This window comes from Nuphar pumila, chromosome 15 (assembly GCF_984573655.1).
Source record: "Nuphar pumila chromosome 15, dmNupPumi1.hap1.1, whole genome shotgun sequence".
Taxonomy (NCBI): domain Eukaryota; kingdom Viridiplantae; phylum Streptophyta; class Magnoliopsida; order Nymphaeales; family Nymphaeaceae; genus Nuphar; species Nuphar pumila.
This window is the reverse complement of record NC_143263.1, coordinates 57,696,678-57,717,883: the sequence shown is the minus strand read 5'-3', so window position 1 is coordinate 57,717,883 and position 21,206 is coordinate 57,696,678. Positions and strand designations below refer to the sequence as shown.

At 37.5% G+C, this 21,206-nt stretch overlaps 2 protein-coding genes across 2 annotated transcripts; one reads left to right on the top strand and one right to left on the bottom strand.

The window, feature by feature from the left end:
• The first annotated feature begins 12 nt into the window (after positions 1-12).
• Positions 13-11,570, top strand: LOC149815421 (sm-like protein LSM2). Its single transcript, XM_089990230.1, has 4 exons — positions 13-147; positions 6,955-7,325; positions 7,414-7,572; positions 11,204-11,570. The coding sequence occupies exons 2-4, from the start codon at positions 7,323-7,325 to the stop codon at positions 11,321-11,323; spliced, it is 282 nt and encodes a 93-aa protein (XP_089846356.1). The 5' UTR covers positions 13-147; positions 6,955-7,322; the 3' UTR covers positions 11,324-11,570.
• A 1,489-nt stretch (positions 11,571-13,059) lies between these two features.
• On the bottom strand, positions 13,060-19,535 carry LOC149815420 (endo-1,3;1,4-beta-D-glucanase-like). The gene is made up of 7 exons (XM_089990228.1): positions 19,293-19,535; positions 18,347-18,368; positions 15,796-15,916; positions 15,046-15,136; positions 14,868-14,957; positions 14,647-14,747; positions 13,060-13,325 (listed from the first exon to the last, which is right to left on the bottom strand). The coding sequence occupies exons 1-7, from the start codon at positions 19,438-19,440 to the stop codon at positions 13,185-13,187; spliced, it is 714 nt and encodes a 237-aa protein (XP_089846354.1). The 5' UTR covers positions 19,441-19,535; the 3' UTR covers positions 13,060-13,184.
• Positions 19,536-21,206: the final 1,671 nt, after the last annotated feature.

The window sequence follows — 21,206 nt, the reverse complement described above, 5'->3', positions numbered from 1 at the left end:
ACGTGACTGACTACTAAGAACTAGTATGATCCTGCTGCGGTATTACTGTGCAAGCGTTCCCTACAGGTTGTTGTTGCAGCCATTGGTGCTAATTTGTAGGAAACTGGTGCATGGTTGTAAACGTTTGTTTTGTTTTCATCTCTCAAGGTGAGTTTGAATCCTTCGAATCTCAGATCCTCAGGAGATCTTCCCATTATCCGAGGGTCCCTCGTCCAACCGGCAGCACTGATCCCTTTATATGAGGGATCTCAGATCCTCGGATCTGAGATTCAGCAGTTGAGTCTCGTGGGTCTTGTCATGGGGCTCACACACACAGCGATCCCCATGTCACCTCAAGATCATTCGAGGGATTCAAATGCCCCCTTAGCCTCTGTTTGGGAGAAGTGCATTAGGGACTTGAATTGGATCATTGAAGAGGTTCTGTGTCAATGTCTCTACCCCCCCCCCCCACACACACACACACACACACACACACAAAAAAAAAAAAAATGTGTGTGTTCATTCAGAGTTCTGGGGAAGGATTCAATCCAAGGTTGCCAGACGGGAAATGATGCTATATATATATATATATATGGGAAAACCCGTAAGGTCAAATGGGTTTTCCTTGAACGAGTGTCGAATGACTCGATCGTCGATGTGTTGAAAAAGAAAAAGAAATTAGCAGCAGTCCTTGACTGTGCTAATTCCCTGGCCAAGTGACTGCCACTAATGGTTGTGTTACTTAAAAAAGTGCATGCCGCTGATCGCGTGCTCGATCAGTGGCAATTATTCTCTCTCTCTCTCTCTCTCTATATATATATATATATATATATATATATATATATAGAGAGAGAGAGAGAGAGAGAGAGAGAGAACCATCCAGCAGTAGGCAGGTCCAAACTGTCCAGCTCAATCTGGACCGTCCAAATTGAGCTGGACCTCTCTCTCTCTCTTTCTGTTCCACCCTGTATGCCGCCCACACTCCTCCCCCTGAGGTGCTCTCTTCAACCTTGCGCCATCCCACATACATCGGCCATGGCCATCGAATGGTTGCCCCTGGTCTCTCTCTCTCTCTCTCTAGTTCACCGTCCTCTACACGAAGAAACCACCTGTCTGCCATACTTACGGTTGTTGTCCTGGCTGGGCTTACCCCTTCCTCTCAAGGAGTCGCCATGCTTTGGCTTGGGCAGAGTGACACTCATGGGATTTGAACCTAGACTACTTGTTTAACGGCCTAGGCCCCATCCCACTACGCCAAACCCCTTTGAGGTTACCATTTCACCACCTGCCCACTTCCTTTTTCTGTTGTTTATTTCCTCGCTACCATGGGTGGAGAGAGAGAGAGAGAGGCAATTGATGGCGTTTTGGGTTGGCTGGCGACCTCTAGACGGTCATCTGCCGCCAGCTGAGGTTTGGACAGAAAGAGGATGAGGTTGGGGGGGGGGGGGGGGTGGGGGCGACAATGGGTGCTAGGTGTGGAGAGGTGAGGATGGGTTGTGGAGAGAGAGAGAGAGAGCTTGGGCCTAGTATTTAAAAGAAAGCCCGACCTGAACCGGCTTAAACCCGACCCAACAAGATAGCGGGTCAGGCCGGGCCAGCCCATGGGTTTCTTATATATATATATATATATATATATATATATATATATATATATATATATATATATATATATATATATATATATATATATATGGTCAAGTATGTATTTTAAAAAATTGGATTTATCTTGAGTTTCATTTTTTTTTTGTAATTTTCAAATTCTTACTAAAAACAACCTATGCATTGAAGGAAATGAATGTGGAATTTGTGAATGCAAGATAACTCGTAACCCGGCCCAGTCTGACCCAAATTAGGCCCATGGGTCAAACAGACAGGTTGTGGGCTTTGTATTAGACCTAGTCCCTACTTGGTTGGTCAATGGGTCGGGCTTAATCACGCCCGACCCATCAAAAACTTCATCAAGCCTGTCAACTAACTAGGCTGGGCCAGCCCAGTCCGCCCATTTTCAGTCCTACCAAGACTGACCGATTTTCAAGGCGTTGGATGGTTTGGACCATATTGTTGTGGGACGGTCCTCTTATATATACAGGGTTAATGTAATATTCAAAAATTTTCAAGAATATTTAAATAAAATACTGTGAAATTTACCTTTTCGAAATCGGTCTACACTAGTGAATTTCAAATATTTAGCTACTTAGTGTCATTTACATTTATTTAGCAAATTAAATTGATTATTTTATGGGGAATTCCAATTAGTTATTAATTAATATTTAACAAACTGTAATTTGAAAATTTTAAAAGTCTAAAAATAGTATTCGGGTTTGGATCTAGGTAAGGGATCCAAATGGATCAACACACTTCATTGGGATTGGATATGCTTGGCAGGACTCAATCCAAAGTAAAACTCAATTTAGTTTGCTTGTGAATGGTTTTGATTAAGGTTCTTAGAATAGAATCCTTATTGTTGGACCCGGATCCAAGTCTTAAGAAAAAATTAGATCCAGTGTTACGTAGTTCATATCATACATATAGTCTGCCCAAGGTCTGTAACCCACAATTATTTTAAGTTATGTTTTTGTTGTTTATTAAAAAAAAAAATTTACGTGTGTATTTTTCAGGTTAAGATTTTGGGTCGTTACAATTAATCTGACATTAAACTAATTGTGTGTAAATTTAGATGAATTCAACCTTATAAAAATAACGAAAAAAGATCATATTATATGACTAATTTGACACATTTTTCAAAATACCTCATAATTTTTTTTATTCTCCACATGTCCAAAATCGCAAATATTCGGTTTTGAAAAGTCCTTTTTACCATTCGCAGATGCGGACTTCCTAAATATGTGTGAATTTTCTCTTCAATATGTGACTTTTTTCTGCAAAATAATCTATGTTCTTAGATATGTATTTCTCTGACCCGATGTCAAAAACTTAGTCATTGGAAAGTTGAGACACAGACTCGTAACCTTCCTGATTTGAGTTAGAACCAAAAACCTCTCTAGGGTTCCTGTTTTTTAGTTTAAAAAACAGAATAGAAACATGCTCTATAGACTAGAACTGGAGTGGTTGCGTCTTTTCTTTTTGTTCTATGATATTTTTTTGCCACCTACGCTAAAATCGAGAAAAAAAAAGAAAAAGACAGATCGAGACATTAGCGTTCCAATGCCACAAAGATCACTTAATCTAATAAGCGGTTGGGGAGAAACGTTCTCTGAAAGATAGATTGTTTGAGTATTTTGGTCTACATAGCATTCTTCTATTCCAATTTTGAAACTCAAAAATGGAAACCTTAAAGGGGTTTTTGGCTCTAACTCAAAACAGAAAAATTCTAAACCTGTGTCTCAACTTTTCAATGACCGTAAAAATGTAGGTTTTGGATATCAGATCAGAGAGATACAAATCTTAGAACAAAGACTATTTTGCAAAAAATATATATGTGATTTTCTTTCTAAATATATGTGATATTTCTCTTATGAGATTTGCTCCAAAATATACATGATTTTCTCCTAAATATATGATTTCCTCATAAATATGTGATTTCATTCTAAATATATCTGGAGTTTCTCTTATACATGCGATTTTTTCCTAAATATATGTGGAGTTCCAACTATATATGTTATTTTTCTCCTAAACATGCGATTTTCTAAGTTTAACAGAATTTTTGCATATATTTTTATGCGAACTTAGATATTTATGGAGTTTCGAGGTTTGAGTTTAACATGATGTTTACATTCTTTATATACGAACTTTCTCATTTTATGAGGATTTTCTCATTCTATGCTTATATTTTATGCGAACTTTCTCATCCTCGCGTATATTTTATGTGGACTTCCTCATTCTCGCATATATTTTATGCGAACTTACTCATTTTAGGCAGACTTCCTCATCTTTACCTATATTGAACATTCTATCTTTCAGAGGATATTTTTTTCTGCAATCGCTCGTTAGATGAAGGTGATCTTGATAGCGTTGGAAAGCTAACGTTTCGATTTTTTTTTTACTGTTTTTTCATATTTCTAACACAAGTAGCTGAAAAATATCATAAAAAAGATAAAAAAAGTGTAGTTATGTGTGTTCATCTCTTATTTTAAGAACGTTGTTGAGATTGTATCTCAATACCCGTTCATCATTTTCCAGCGAATCAGGTGTCATTGAAAAGATATTTCTGTCTATTTTTTTTTCTTTTTTGTGTTTTTTCGAAATCCTTCATTTTATTGGTCGAAACGTCCTCTAAAGATAATTTGTTCAGATGTTTCAGTTTCAGTCTGTAGAGTATGTTTATATTCTGGCTTTTTAAATTAAAAAACGGAAACCCTATAGGAGTTTTCAATTCTTACTCAAAACATAAAAGTTATAGACACATGACTCATCTTTCCAAGGACCCCTAAAAACACCTGTAGGGGTTAATATTGGCTATTAATAAAGGTACAAAACCAATGAGTAAAAATCAGTCTTTTCTTTAAAAAACCTTAATTTTTTAGATCAAATGTTATGGATGTGTTGTGCATGGTTTGCTTAGTAGAAAAATTGTTTTGAATCATGTAATTATGACAACTAATTAGGTTTTTAAAAGGGTCCAAAAATCAACTGTCCACTGTGTCAAAATTTTATAACTTAAGATCACATTTTTACATCAGAAAAGCCAATATTTAGTCATATATATATATATATACTGTCTTTCTAAACCGTTGTTTTTAGCACATTATAAAATCTTATTTAACTTTGGAGCAAATTTATGTACTGAAAACACTGTTTAGCTGTATGGCTCAGTTTCTCACATAATTTGACACATTGGTCGATTTCCCTTCTCATGCTGAGGTTGATTCATAATGGTGCCATTAACACTGCTTGACTGACCACCACCTGTAATCCTATGAGGGGGAATGTAAGAACTCCATAGCGATATGTCTAAGGCTCGAAGCCCCAGCCAACCCTCCCTCAACTCGTCAGATCTTAATTGGTAGCCACTACCATGTCTACCTCTTCCCCAATTACCAAAATTACTGTCAGACTATAGTGCTTTGCCTAGTGACATTATTTACTCTTAATTGTATCTGCTTCATGCTCTGTTCTTCAGTTTCATTGGAATGAGCTTTTTGGATAAAAAGGAGACCATGCAGCTCGTCCAATGTCCAGATTCACAGTAAGTTTTGAAGGCAAGATACTTGCCAGGAGAACTTTTAAGGATTTGCATCACTAAATCTTCCTTGAGAATCAATTTTGAGGTGATCGTCAGCTGATGATGCTGAGCAATGACTTTTGCCTAATGAAATAAATTCATTGATAGCTTCTTAGTCTTTTTTTAAAAGGCAAAAGTGGGGTGGGGGTGGGGGGGGGGGCGTTAAAAAGTAGCATGAAGTGTGAAAGGGAAATTTGTTTCTAGAAGTGCTAGGAGAGTGTTTGAGAAGCTAAAAATGACGTGCTTTAAAAGCAATGGGGGAAGCAAGTGAAAAGTGAAAAATAATATTATATTAATATAAAAAACATAAATATGAGAGATATATCTTGGTTTTAAATTGAGTGTCTATGCTAAGCTCATAGCCTGGGTTTGAATTTTAAAAACTAATTATATTTTTTTGACTTTTAACAAAGTAGAAGCCTTAGCCAAATAAGAGAGCCCACAAGGGGGCATCCCACCCTAGAGAGATGCACTCTTCCCTAACATAGTGACAAACTTTTAAAATGACAAAAATCTCATTTTTTAAAAACTCATGAGAAATTGAAATTTTTTCATAAATCTCATGTTTTTTTTGGCAAAATCTTGGCAATAAAAAAATTAATTAAATTATTTTTTTATAAAAAATATTAATAAAAATGATTTAAAAATAAAAATACATAGTTTTTCATGATAAATATCATGTTTAAATCATAGTATTTATGTTTTTTAACAAATCTCATGATATTTTGAAAATCTCGTGAGAAATAACTGTTTTAAACTTTTAGGCAATTTCTCGTGATATTATCACAATATTTTCATAAATCTCGAGATATTTGTCACTATGTTCCCTAATTAGTTTTAATTCTAATTTTAAATTCTCAAATCTATTAGTTAATTATTCTACTTTAAATTATGAAACTTATAAATTTTTAACTTGGATAAAGTAGAGGCTTTTGAGAAATTTGGAAATAGAAAAGAAGAAAACCTTTTGCCAAATAGCATGGGCCCACCACATAAGGGGGGTGTCCCTCTTGGGATCCTACTTGCTTAATTAATCTACTTAGATTCTCTAATTAAATTCTAATTGATTTTTATATTGGATCCAAATCCAATTTAAATTCAAATTCATTTAAGTAAATCAAGAAAAGTGAATTTCCCCACACTTCTCCTTCTTTGGGAAAAGCGCGAGCTATATTTAAGACAGTCAAACTTGAAAAAGAAAACAAAAGATCAAACTGTTTCAAAATCTCTTCTAAAACCTGCTAGCAGGTCACAATCAAATAACCTGCTTTCTATTAAGCAAACCATGTAGTCTATGTAGAACACATTTGTAAGGTTTAATCTAAAAAAAAAAAATCAGAAAAACATGAAAAAAAAACTGGTGTTTTCTTCATGTCATCAGTGCCATAAAGTCTCAAGTCATAGCCGGATCTGAAATTAGACTTTGCTATTCTAGTTGAAACAGGATGCAAAACCAGACCCTAATTCTCAAGTACATATGCTACATAGGGCCAAACTTGTCCCGACCAAATTACATCTCCTAAGCTAACCTAAGACCAGCAGCGACTAGGTCAGTGAGTAGGGCAGAAAACAGATCAGATATGGTCGGATATTCGAGCTGAGTCTGACATGTTTTTTTTAATATGGATCCTTTAAGTAAGATCTGAATGTACATTTGGATCAGATTTGAATATGTTCAATTGGATTACTTTTAGATTCAGGTTGGATTTGATTTCGAATTGATTTGATTCAAAACCCGACCCCGGTTACATTTTTTTTCATATAAATAACTTGTTTTTGTTCTACTTTTTTAGGATCCAGTATTACCACATGCATTTCGGATTTGGATTCAACCTTACCTCCTCGGATCTGATTCAGATTTGGATCTTTTGTTTACATTTCGGATTCAGATTCGGATCTGGCAAGATCCGGCCCGAGTCCGTTTTCACCCCAGGCTGGTGTTAATGTTTCAACCTTTCATGACATTTTGGTCATTTTGGAAAAGTGAGTTATTATTTATAATTTGAAAAGAAGAAACAAAGATAAAAAAGAAAAGTTCCCTCCTTTTACCTTCCCCGCGGCGGAAAGGAAGGGCAGAGCGATCGAAGGACTCCTCATATAAATCCGATCGTTTCAAGCCAAGAAATTTCCCTTCTGGGTTTTGTTCTCCACCAAGGAAACTATGGTACCCATCTTTTGATTTCTCGAATTTCGTCCTTTCTTTTGTGTTTTCTGGATTTTTTCCCCCGGGTCTGATCGGGTATATGTTGCAGTTGTTCTTCTCATACTTCAAGGAGTTGGTTGGCAAAGAAGTGACGGTGGAGCTGAAGAATGACCTTGCCATCAGAGGGACCCTGCACTCCGTGGACCAATATCTCAATATCAAGTTGGAGAACACTAGGGTTGTGGATCAGGAGAAGTATCCCCACATGGTAATTCTTCCCCTATTCCATTCCCCCCTCTCTTTCTCTCTTGCTTTTTTCACTTTGAATTTTATGGTGTAAATGAAGATTTTTTTTGCGTTGGTTTAAGTAGGATTTTGTGTTTGGGAGTCTGTTTTTTTGGGGAGAATGGGGGTTTAGGTTTTTGATCGAATTATGGTGAGGGTTCTTCTTTTTGGTTTTCTCATTAGGTTGTGGTGTTTGATAGAACCTTTTATGGATTTTTTTTTGCTCTATGTGAGCGAAGACGGGATGGATGGAATTGATGTTTGTTGTGTAGGGTTTTGTTGCTTGGTCGAGAACTAGGGTTTAGGATTTTCTACTATTCGTGTTCCGGTGGAGCCAGTCGACTGTTTTGCCTTCTAAATGAGATTCTTTGGCATTTATGTGTTGATCTTATTGTGACTTGGTGCTAGGATTTTCTTGCGGTTTTTGGTTTCTGAACCAGTTACTCTTTTGTGAAAAAATGATATTTTTTTCTTCTCTTCATTGGCTTTTATTCTTTTTCTTTTGTTCTCTTGATAAATTTGGCATTGTTGGTAATGAACTGTTTTCTTTTACTTTTTCTTCCTTTTATTTTTGTATTAACTCTTCTCTGACACATGGCGCAGTTTTTTATTAGGTACTTTACAACCCTCGAAGCTTGTGTTTTGTGCTTATTATCATCAAGAAGAAGTTTGTGATTGTGGGGTTGGGTGGTTCTCAGTTGTGCCTAGTTTATGACTTTATGGTTCTGTTGATGGCTTTAAGAAGTCACTACTTGAAGTCAGTGACATCAGTTACTACATGTAGGGAAAATTTGTGCGTGCATAAAAACAAAGATCCTTCAGTGGTTCGGTGCTTTATTTTGTGCGTATGCATATTTTTACTAGTTTTCTTATATTATTTGGAACTAGCTCCTTCATGTTCTTTTCTGCAAGTTGGTAGTTACCAGTGAAGTTTGTATTTTGTACATGAAAAAAGCATAGGCAATGCTGTATAGGTCAATTCACAAATCTCGTTTTTGTGAAAATCTTGGAGAGGAAGATCTCATGATAAATTAAATTTATTTGTTTTTCTCAGAAAATACTAGCATATGTAAAAATTTGAAAAACATAAGAATGTGTGAGAAAATATTAAATATACATATTTTAAAAGGTGATTTATTGTGTTAATGTCGGGTACAAACATTATATTTTTCAAAAATACCAACCTTTGAAAATATCATGCATTGCAATAAAATCACACTGTTTTCAAAATATCACCAATATCTGTCACATATCTATAAGTAAAACGAAGAGGGTGATCACTCAATTGCCTACGGTTTCTTAGATTTATAAGGCCACTTGTGCTTATGGGTTGTGAAACTAGGCCTTCAGGCTTCAGGTAACATGACCTCTGCAACTTCATAGCTTCGGATTTGATAAAATGGTACTTGTAGTTAGCTTATTTTAGCAAGTGTGTCGTATATAGAGGGGTAGACTAATTGCATCGGTGCATCTTTTAGGATGCTTGTGGCATTAATTGGTTGTGACTTATCTATAGGAGTGGTGCATGCATGTGAGGTTAATCCATCTGCTGTGACTACAATTCACCTTTGGCTTTCTTTGCATACACATACGGCTGGCCAATGTCTCTCCTTTTATACCCACTGGTTGCTAAATCAAATGTGTCATGCTCAAAGCTTCGGTAGCTTGGGGTTAGGGCACATCAGGGACAGATTGTGTGTGTGTGCCAGTGCGGGTGCATGTGTGTGTTGGGGGGGGGAGGGGTGCAGGAAGGGGAATAGTTTGTGGTGTGGTGGATGAGTTGGGTAACTGCAGGTCAACTCATGTCATGTTACACTTAAATCTGGACCAGGCCATGCAGCCCGTGGTCTGTGGGCTGCCCAGCCCTACATACGCATGTGTCCCTCCTTGGAAATATCTGAATCCTGATACACATACAATTTATTATGAATATTAATATGATTTTGAATCAGTAGCCCCTAGTAGTTCTGTGCTTACGGTGGAAAGTCAATTTTTAAGTTACATTTTTGTGCATTATCCTTCAATTCGTTTAGATGTCCTTTGCAATATGTCGGGTTTTGGATGCATATTTTGAGTCATTAGAATTCACTTCTGACGTATTTTTCTAGTGGAGCATGATTGTAGTTGATTCTTATGCTAGGATATGGCTCGAGTTTGGTGGTGTACAAGTTCTGTTAAAAAGTGAACTTTTTGCCGAGATTATTGAGGCTATTGTATTAGATAGTGTGAAATTTATACCACTGATTATTGAGGCTATTGTATTAGATAGTGTAAAATTTACACAGCTTCTTCCTTTCTTAGTCTGAATAGAAGTGTTCTTTTAAGTTTAAATATTGCAACCTTCTGATAGATGTTGACATGGAACAGAGGTGCCTAGAATTCCTTGTGCCTTCGTTTTTGAATACTGATTAAGCTCAGTTTTGATGTATTTTTTAGACTTCATGGTTTCAAGAATTTCTCAGAGATCTCCGTGTTGATAAAATTAGTGATAACAGGAGGTCTCAGTGACTGCCATTGTTTTAGATTCAACCTTCTTGATTATTGCCTTAGGCCCTTAATTTCAGGAGATGCGTAAGGAAGTTTTTTATTGTCTTAGGCCCTTAATATCAGGAGATGTGTAAGGAAGTCGATAAAGGATTTTGATTATGAAATGCAAATATATCTGTAATGTTAAGAATCTTAAGATAAACAGCCAAGAACTTTATCACAAGTGCACATGTTTCTTTCTAAGTTTCTCAAATCTTCTAACTTTTTTTTTCCTTCTGCCCTAGATACTCTAATTTTGTCATTTTTGCAATCAGCACGCGATAGGCTTAAAGTATGAACCCTGGACCTAAGTTTTGATCTGTTGCAAGAACAGGGAGAGTTCCTTTCATGTATATTTTGGATAGTGCCAGTGAAGTGAAGTGAGTGGACATAAAGCAAATATAGTTCCAATGAAGTGTAAAATGCCTGACCATGCTATATGTGTGTGAGCCTCCTCTAATGCATTTATGATTTCTCTATTTTTTTATGCCAATTCTCAAACATTGTTGTGGAATGTGGATGATGGATTAGCAAAGAAGTCAACTATTGCCCTACAAATGTAGTTAAGTTTTTTTATGAAGAATTGATGGTGACTATTCATTGTTTTTCATTTCGCTTTTTTTCTGGTTTTCTTTTTCATGAGGGTTCCTCATATGCATGCTGCTTCTGTTTACAGGTTGGTTCAGTTTGCTTCATCCCATCTATGAGTTGAAGCTTGTCCAATAAATTGGAAAAATACTTTATATACGTTTTTTTCATTTTTATAGGCCGTTCAAAGCTAGATAGAAGAAAAATAAAGAGAAACATTTCACTTCTGATTTCTTAGTTGGACCAGAAAAGCCAGTTGACTAACTTATCTTTATGAAATTTATTCTGTTGTTTGTTTAAGAGGACTGGTTGGTGTGTAAGCCCATCTTCTAGCATTTGGTTTTGCTTGTATAGATAACATTCTTTTTTGCATTTCAAGGATCCATCTTGTATGGTTTCTGTAAATCCAAAATTTCCGTAGGCATTTAACAAGATAGAATTGAATTATGTGCAACCAAGAGTTTGCAAATTAACTTTTTTTACTTTTTGTGTTTTTGCAGCTCTCTGTGAGGAATTGTTTCATCCGTGGGTCTGTTGTGAGATATGTTCAACTTCCCCCAGATGGAGTGGACATTGATATCCTGCATGATGCCACAAGGAGGGAAGCTCGTGGTGGTTGATTTTTCCCCCCCTTTTTCCAAACACTTTCTCTGACTTTGTATCCATATATCGATAGACTCAGTTTAGTTGTGTAGTCAGTGTTTTGTTCTTGCTAACGACTCCAATTGATTATGATCCTTTGCCGATGAAATTTTGTTCAGGTGTTCGAAGTGTACTTGGTGAGATTTTTTCACAGATGAATAGTTTGGTTTTGTCCATGACCAAAGTCACCATAACTTAATGAATGAATCTGGTTGCTGGGTTGAATTGATTGGTCATTGTTGTAGCTGGACATCTTAGCCAAAGACCATTTCATATGCATGTCCATCTATAAATGCAACTTTGCATGAGTTCCTGAATAAATTTGGAACTATCTCTACTGTACTAGATTGCACTAGTATTGTCTAATAAGCACTATCAGACTAGTAACTGTCATTAATTAGATGCACAGATGCAACCATTATGGGTCATCTGGCACTATGGTCCATAGGTCCAAATTCTTGTTTTTATGGGTGCATATTTTGGCATCTGTATGTGATAATTCCGAGCCATCTCTACTGTCTAATGAAGACTCAATCTAAAGATTGTCGTTGATTGGAGCAACAGGTTGTATCACCGTGGACCATTTAGTAACTGAGATCATGTGTTTGAACGTTCAGAGGCCGTTGATAATGCCTAAAAACGAATGGTTAAAATCGCTCAACCCCGTTGAGTTTAAATCAAAGATTCATTTTGCAGAAAAGCAGACACCAGTTTTTCCCACCACCTTCCTCTTTTCATGTGTGAATTCTTTCATATCTCAGCCCCCATGAAACTTTCATGAGAAAGCTGAGCTGGTAGGAGTTTTTAGAAGCGTCCTTTCTCGTGAAGGATCCTTCTATTTCATGGAAATGAAACAAACAGGTCCTTAAAGTTCCGAACTTTAAACATGACGCCTTCCCATATCTGACGCTTGCGGCAATGTCTGATTCTACCTTGCCAAGGTCAATATTTTCAACTATTGTCGCAAGTCACATTTTCTTAGCAATAGAAAAACACACGACATTTAAATATTTTCTTTTTGAAAAATATCAAGAAAATCTCAGTCGACATAACATTTAAATTATAATCCTTTAAAATAACAATATTGAAAATCCCAGTAAAATCATGACATATTGGAAATAGGCCAGATTCTGAATATCTGATACAAGCAGTCCATACGGGTCGGATATGCTATCTAGGATCACTAAGACTGGTGCAGGTCTTCCCCAATATTCCGAACCCAGAGAATAGGTCTTGGTTAGGGAGGGACTGGTTTCCGCCCAATGAAAGGAAAGAATTGGGCAGGTTTAGGAGGAGCGAGTGACAAGTTAGGGTTAGATCAGATAGGCTGAATTGGGGGTGAAGGGAGTTAATCCAATGCCAAAATGGGTCCAGTCGGTCTAACTGGGTTATGGGTTTAGGATCAGACAAGGGCACAAGCTCTAGCCATGGTAGAAATGGCAATGGGAAGGCTTAGCTAGGTTTGCTCGGCCTATGCGGTACGGTGAGCTTAGGTTGAGGGTAAGGTTATGGTAATGACCAAATCAAATCAGCTAAGGATCTGATAGGACTTGGGTCAGATTTTTGGAGTGATTTGGGTTCAGTGTGGACAGCGGGAAATGCAAGATCATTTCATCTTACAAAAGAGTTGGTTCTCACTTTTTAGCAGAGAAGCTTATTTGCAGTCTAATGCAAGATCATTTCTGAATATGGAAGAGAAGCCAAGGGGCCCTAGACAACAAAAGAAACCATAGTACTCATAGAACATCTAGTGTATGAAGTACCATATCCTCAAGCAAGTTTTACTTCAGATAGCATCCAACATCATCATCATTTTATGTTTGGCCCTTGAGCAGACATTCAGTTTACATGTTTAGTGAACCATTCAATCATGTGCTTATGTGCTTCTTCGGCACTACTTACAGCAGCTTCATCATCAGTATCGTATCTCACTGTCCAGCCATGCGCCACGCCTGGGAATATCTTGACAAAACTGTTGACCTGCAGATAAGGATAAGAGCTTAGTATCTTGATTTTCTCAAACCAATGAAAATGAGTATTCAAAGAGATGGTACTGGAAGAATCAAGTTATTACAAATAACAAATTCAATGCAGAAGTACCCATAGCAAATAGAGGAGCATAGGCATGGTCAAGCAATGAAAAGTAACGTGTGGGTGGATGTAAAATTTGTGAGAGAATACAAGTGTGAATTGGTGGTATTCTCGTGAACTCTCTGAAAGTGGCACCATCAGAAAGGTGTGGCATCTACAGCGGGTAAAAGATCATGTTGGAACCACTTTGAACATTTGCATATAAATACACACTTGCTCAGACATTTATGTGGCCACTAGATTCACTCATATGCATTAAATCATGCTGGACACCATTGTTCTAAGCGTGCTACTACGGTTTCAAGCGCTGAATTGTAAAGTTGTTGAACCATTAATTATTGGTCATTGTAAACTAAGCATGACCTTTGTGAAGTTTATGAACCCTTTTGTTCATTGAAGTTTGATGTGACATGCTTCCAAAGGGTGGGCCAGGTATGGACAGTTCCAAAAAGATCATATTCTTGAACAAAAAAACATTTTTGCAAATGGCAGACCTAGTTGCTCTATTAAGAGTTGCCTAAACTGATGCATGATGTCGAAGTTGTGTTTTCTATAATTCTAACTAGAATGAAAATCACTAGTAACTACTAATACTATTACTTAAACATATGGCTATAGATTGTTCAAGGAAAAAAAAACTTGTTTCTAAAGAAATTCCATACCATAAAATTACAATTATTATAATGCACAAACTTCAGTTATATGAAGCCTGCGTATGGTATAGCTATAAGTGAAAATGAATTTAGAGAATAAATGAAAATGGTCAAATTTCAGTTCAGTGGAACGAATTTCGAGCCCACAAATCTCTCATATTTGAAATAACTAAATCCCGTTATTGTAATCATTGCCTCATCCCCAGCATCTGGAGCATTCTTAAGTTTCAGAAAATCCCACGCAATTGATATTTGTACAATATAGCAAACCAGGGTAAGGAGCTCTCTTTTAATAAAAGTAAAGTAGACAAAAGGTAAAACAAAGAATGAAGAAACACTGAGTCAATCTTTCCCCTAATCCTATATGCTTGGTTATACTCTAAGGTAGAAAATTAATATAACCATATGATCATAATTCACAAATACCTCATGTAGTCTGATATCTTTGTAATCAAATACTAAAAAGAAAAAGGGAAATCTAATTAATTATCCAACAAAAACTTCCTAGTAAAACAAGTAGAAGTCCTAGTCAAGAAAGTTATACACACAATTCTCACCTCATCTTTTGCAGACAGAATCTCTTCAAACTGTTTCACCAGTTCAGGTGGAGTGATCTTATCAATTTCTGCTGCCAGAATTGCGATAGGTGATTTAACCTCTGAAGCAGAAAAATGCAACATTCATGTCAAAGTTGGCACCCATAAAGAGCAATAAAATTTCCCAAGTATCTGTTTGCAAAAAAAAAAATTAAAAGGAATGGTGAATTAGAGATGGGTACCCTTGATATTATCTATACTAACAAGTGATGGGTGCAACATGACTGCAGCTTGGATCTCGTCAGTCTTTGCTAATTCTGCGACCACCTTTGCTGAAAATCGTTAAACATTAACATTGTATACTATAAACAAGCATAAGCTTAAGCTATAGCTGGGTCTAATTTGAAAGTATTAACTTACCACCCCAGCAAAAACCTGCAGCCCCAATGGATGATATCCCTTTACTTCTCAAATCTGCAATGATAGGTTTGGTGTCTTCAAATCCTTTGTCCTGTAAGAACAGCAGTTGAAATTTGTATTTAATGATGCAGGTCCACTTGAAAAGCAAAGATTGCCAATGGCAATACTTTACAAGCTCAATGAAACACATTTTTTAATGATGATCACCTCTCCAGCCAATCAAACCTGTCTCATGGTAAGGTCAAGTTGCAAGCCTGAAGGCCCAAATACCTGGCAAGGTCAAGACTAATCTGAGAGTCTTCCCAAGCCTGACTATGAAGACACCAGGACCAGGAAAGGATTGAGTGGTTCAGCCTAGTCTTTTCCTAAATCATTGATCTGCAGAACTTGTCGTTCTTAGTCATCAGGTCATCAATCTTTCCAAGAAACTGGTGAAACACCATCACAATGATCACATAAATCCTGTTGGTGTCCCAAGCTTGTGCCAACACACGAATTCATAATATATTTATCATAGACAGCAACCACAGCAGTATCTCCATGCAACCTTGTCTGTCTAACCAAGACGAATTTCTCCCAATCACACATACTAAGAAGTGCGTGTAGTTAATGATGAACGACAATAGAACAGAAGAAAATGCACATATCCAACTGATGAGATGTTCTCAACAATTAGATATAAATATACAGAAAAAATAGCGATGACAAAGTGCACACACTATGGGTAGATGAAAATAATAAAAAACTTACTGCACCATGAATCTTTAACCATTCATGAATAGGAGACTTTTCTGGTATGTAGGGATCTCCATAGAAGTAGTCAGGAACCACCACAAAGAATCCAGTTGCAGCAACTTTGTCAGCAAGCTTCCTTTTAACACCACCAAATATATAGCAAGTATTATGGTCGGAATAGGACATCACGATAATGACAGAATGCCAAGTGAATTCTCAGTAAATTAACAGAGAGAGCAGCATCTATTGATGGATAAGAAACTGTGTGGAATATAATATGTCATGTAGTTCTGCTACTGTTATGTTTTGAAAGAAATTCAGCATGCAAAAAAATTGCCAACTACCTAAATATGCCAAATAGAAAGAATGAAATCTTTAATGACGGGTTTCATAGGTACATAAATGCATTGAAAAATGTAGAATAAAAGATATCAAGCTTTACCAAAGAATAAGGCAGACTTGTATAATATGGAACTCATTGTGTTTGGGGAGAGTCATGCCTTTTTCTCCTCTTGCATCCATTTATATACTCTTTCATTTGAAAGGGTTGACTATTAACATAATGCATATACCAGGGCTACCGGAAACGCTGTAGAACATGGGGAAGTGTGCTTCCCTGATACGCATAGCGACCATTTTGATTGGGAAGTGTGCTTCCCATTATTGGGAAGCTTGCTTACCGCTCGCTACTCGCTCGCTTACCGCTCACTTTCACTCCTTTTTTTTTGGGGGGGGGGGGGGGGCTTAGACAGTTTTAGAATTTAATATTTTTTTAACCCAATATCGGGAAAGCTCTATTCCTATTCGCTTCCCACTTGAATCTTAGGTCGCTTCCCTTTTCGTTTCCCCTTTGATTCTGGTTTGATTCCTATGTTGCTTCTGGTTCGCATCTCTTCCCGCTGCTGAGACTATTCCTGGTTCTCTTCCAAGTCGTTCAACGCTTCCCGAATTGCTTCAAAGTCCTGCTTCCCGAATCGCTTCTTGCTCCCACTTCCTGGACTGACAACTTTGGCATATACCATGGTTGCCAGTTGAGGAAGCGGGAGCGGGAAACGATACGGGAAGCGGGAGCGGGAAGCGAGATACTTTCAAAAATTTAGGAAGCGGGAAGCGTGGGACCACTTAGGAATGAATCAAGAATCGTCTCAGAAGCGACCTAGGAAGCGAACCGGAAGCGACCTAGGAAACGAGGGGGAAGCGAAAAAAAATAAAATAAAAAAAAAATACAAAAAATTGAAAAAATAGGGGGAAGCGTGATGGGAAGCACGCTTCCCATTAAAGGGAAGTGTGTTTCCCATTAAAGGGAAGCACACTTCCCATTTAAAAAGGGTGCTTCCCCACGCGTTTCGGAAGTGCAACGTTCCACGCTTCCGAAGCGCGCTTACCCACTTACCTAGGCGCTTCCGGTAACTCTGGCATATACACAGCTAACTAGTCAACCTGTTCTTTTTGGGAACGGTTTGTTGAAGTCTCCAGCATATTTGGAATTTACACCAATCAAATGTAAAACACAAGCAAACTTTTTTTTTAATAGGCAAGCTGTGCCCAACAGCATTCGGACCTGAGATCCCTTGCTTATGAAGCTCCTACTTTACCGTACAGCTCTCAGTTGATCCCAAACAGGACTGATGTTTTCATACATAAAAATCCTAACAAACAGGACTAATGTTTTCTTGCATAGAGAAGCTATTAGTTGCAAGCAAAATGAAGGAAAACCTCTAAGCATTTCCTTAACTAAGGTCACTAGCTTACCAAGATCATCATCATAACTAATATGTATCAAGCAAAGAAAGACAGTAATTCTACACATTCACTGATCACCTACTTGTCACCAATCAAGATTTTAAATGCTACGGTTATCATTTATATGTTCATAATGTTGCATCTTAATCCAGAAAGTCTATGATATTCTGCTTGAAAATCTTATAGGAAAATGATGAAAAAGGATAATTGAACCACCATTTCTTATTACCTGCTATTGAAAAAAGAGGTCTGAATAGTAAATCTACAAAACACTTCATGTAACACGCAAAAAAACATCATCAACTCAAACAATTCTGCTGAGTCATGAACATGGTTTTATCCCTCTTTATTTGTCATATTTTTTTTGTTTTGCATGAGTTGCCAGATTTTGTGTATTAAACTGAGAACCCAGTTCTAACACTTGAATACATGTTTGTTTGAAATATAATTGTGGATGAAGTTAGCAACTATAACATGAGCAGCATTGCAAGTATAAACCAATCAGAGCATAAAAAGTCACAAATTGGAGAATCACACATTCAGGTTTAACCATCATAACAGCACAATCATTACAAGCCTTGCAATTGAATGTTCAACAGTAATGCTTCAATGACGGGGAACACTGAGGTAGGTTACAGTAATATAATCTCAATTGGAAAAATACTCATCCCAATATCACACAATAATTTCAGGTTGAAAAAATAACTAAATGACAGAATTAATATAAATGTATGAAAATAAACATTTTCCAATCACAGCAGGTATTAATTGCTACAAGTTCATTACTAGTTCACTGGGGCAGAAAGACAAATAATTTGTATACCTCAAGTTAGGCGCTTCAAATCCTGTGAGCACGAGCAGGAAAACATGAAATGAAACAAAATCGATATTCAGTCAGACACTATGTCATGGAAATCATAATCAAATGCATACACACATCTAATAGAAGACAAAATTATGTTCCACTGTATCAATAGTCCTTTTGCAACATTTTATTCACTAATTTTTTCTTGGCCTGGACTTGATTTGGATTGAAATATATGACTAGCAACACAAAAAAAAACCTGCAGATACCCCTCCAACCTTGCTCATAATCGAGCTCCATCTTCAATCTCAGTATCAAGGTTCCCTGGATTCAGCAACGTAACCCAGATACCAATGACAAGTGACAGCTTTCTAAGGAAGCGTACTCTTGACCTTCATTAGAGAATCAGAAACACAACCAACGTTGTACTATGTCCAGCAAACACCAGCATGGTCAACAAATAATGGCCACCGACGCTGTTAGCAGATGAAATGTTGAACGCTGTTTTTACAATACAAGCACAAGAAGATTCTCACAAAGGGGAAGTCCCCAACTTTTCAGAGGGCTCAAACCAGCCTTATTGAGAAAAAACAAATGCTAATATCAATTACATCTTGTGGTTGCATCTACAATCAGACCAGTGTCTCAAGCAACAAACTGGAACTATCTTTGTATAAAATCCACATGCATCTCACCATGTTGTAAGCAAAAGCACCACTTTAATAACATTCATAAACATCAATGAGACAAAATCTTAAAAATATAAATAAGGGTGGGTGTGGTTTTTGAAGACACAAGGACATGGGTATCGATCAAATGAGTGGTCAGACAACAAACAGTTAAAAAACCAATTACGGTGAAAAAGGCAAACCCAAATGAGACCAGGCTTAAACCAAAGCCAAACAAAGAGGAAAGAAGAGAGAGAAAACATGCATCTAAGAATGTAGGAGAGATGGATACTTGCCATAGATATCAGAAACCAAGATGACTGTCTTTTTGGAGCTTGGGGAACCAGTAACGTAGGCCTTGATGCTCCCCAGGCACTCCACACTCCCTTGCCCACAGCTTGGGTTGAGAGCAGGTGGGTTCTCACAACACTGAGGGCCTGCCATCCTCTTTCTCAAAACCAGCCAAACTTCTTGTTGGGCTGCAATTAGTCACAGACTCTCAGAGGCCTCCCACAACTTTGTAGGGTACCATCCCTCCATCGGCATACTTTTATATACGGATACTAACCCCAATGAGGTAGCTTTATCGGGATGACGTAAATGATAACCTCATTTTGAACACTTAACGATTCAGATTCGGATCGAATGTGGTCAAATACTAGATTCGACTAATCGGATCCAAGTTCGGGTTCGGGTTCGGGTTCGGGTTCGGGTTCGGGTTCGGGTTCGGGTTCGGGTTCGGATTCGGATTCGGATTCTGATGGTGAAAGGCTCATACTACATCTGGTTTTTTAACATGTAATCAGATTTGGGTATCCATCAAACCCTAATATTTGTCGGATTCATTAGCAAAAAAATCAAAACTATATCCGCATTCAATTATAATCGGCCATCATTTTGTCTTGCTAAACAGAGCAAGATTCAGTTGAACATCGGGTAAAATCCAATCCATTGACATCCCTAGACTCTCCAGATATTTCTGCTTACTCCCCAAAAGTGGACGATATCTTGCTGGGTCGGTCAGTCGTATTGGTGTTGAGGAGATGACTTGTTCAATGGTGAGTTTGAAAAAAAGTCTCGCCAGCTCACTGCTGGCGACTTTACAAAAGCTTCTTTCACTTACGTGTTGCTGTTTGTGTGGCTCTCAAACAACAACCTCATACGTGAAAAATCGAGAGGGAAGATGTGTTTTTTATTTATAGAAAAATCAGTTATTCTCAAACAAAATCTTAAAAAAGGGTTAGCATGTATAGAAACATAAAAAGTCCACAAGGGCTCCGCTCATGTGGTAGGAGCGGCTCACCAAGTTGACAGAAGACGCCATTTTGGCTGCATAGCATTTATCTTACAACAACAACAACTACAACTACGCCTTCGTCCCAAAACAATTGGGGTCAGCGATATGAACCAAAAAAGAAATTCATTTCGGGTCTTCCACATGAATCCTTTTCATCCAATCATTTCTATCCAATGCCATGTCCTCGGTGAGGTTCAAAGCATTCATATCCTTTCCTATCATCTCCATCCAAGTCTTTCTAGGCCTACCCCGACCTCTTTTAACTAATATATTTTCCCATTTCTCCAACCTTCTAACTGGAGCATCATTAGGCCTTCGCCGAATATGTCCAAACCACCGTAAACGATTCTCTCGCATCTTATTTTCAATGGGTGCAACACCTACCTTCTTACGTATCTCCTCGTTCCGAATCTTATCTTTGATTGTATTTCCACACATCCATCTAAGCATCCGCATCTCAGCTACACTCATTTTTTGAATATGATGTCTTTTGGCAGCCCAACATTCCGTACCATATAGTAAAGCAGGTCTAATAGTCGTCCTATAAAACTTTCCCTTCAACCGCAATGGCATTCTACGATCGCACAACACTCCAGTTGCACTTTTCCATTTCATCCACCCAACCTTTATCCTATGATTTACATCTCCATCAATTTCTCCATACTTTTGAATGATGAATCCCAAATATTTGAAATAATCATTCACCGGTATTTCTTGCTCACCAAGCTTCACTACACTCCCATCACTACTTCGTTGCTTACTAAACCGACATTCCATATATTCAGTCTTACTCTTACTCAACTTAAAACCTCTAGCTTCTAATGTCTGTCTCCATAATTCTAACTTAGCATTAACCCCAGCTCTAGACTCATCAATCAAAACAATATCATCAGCAAACAACATACACCACGGT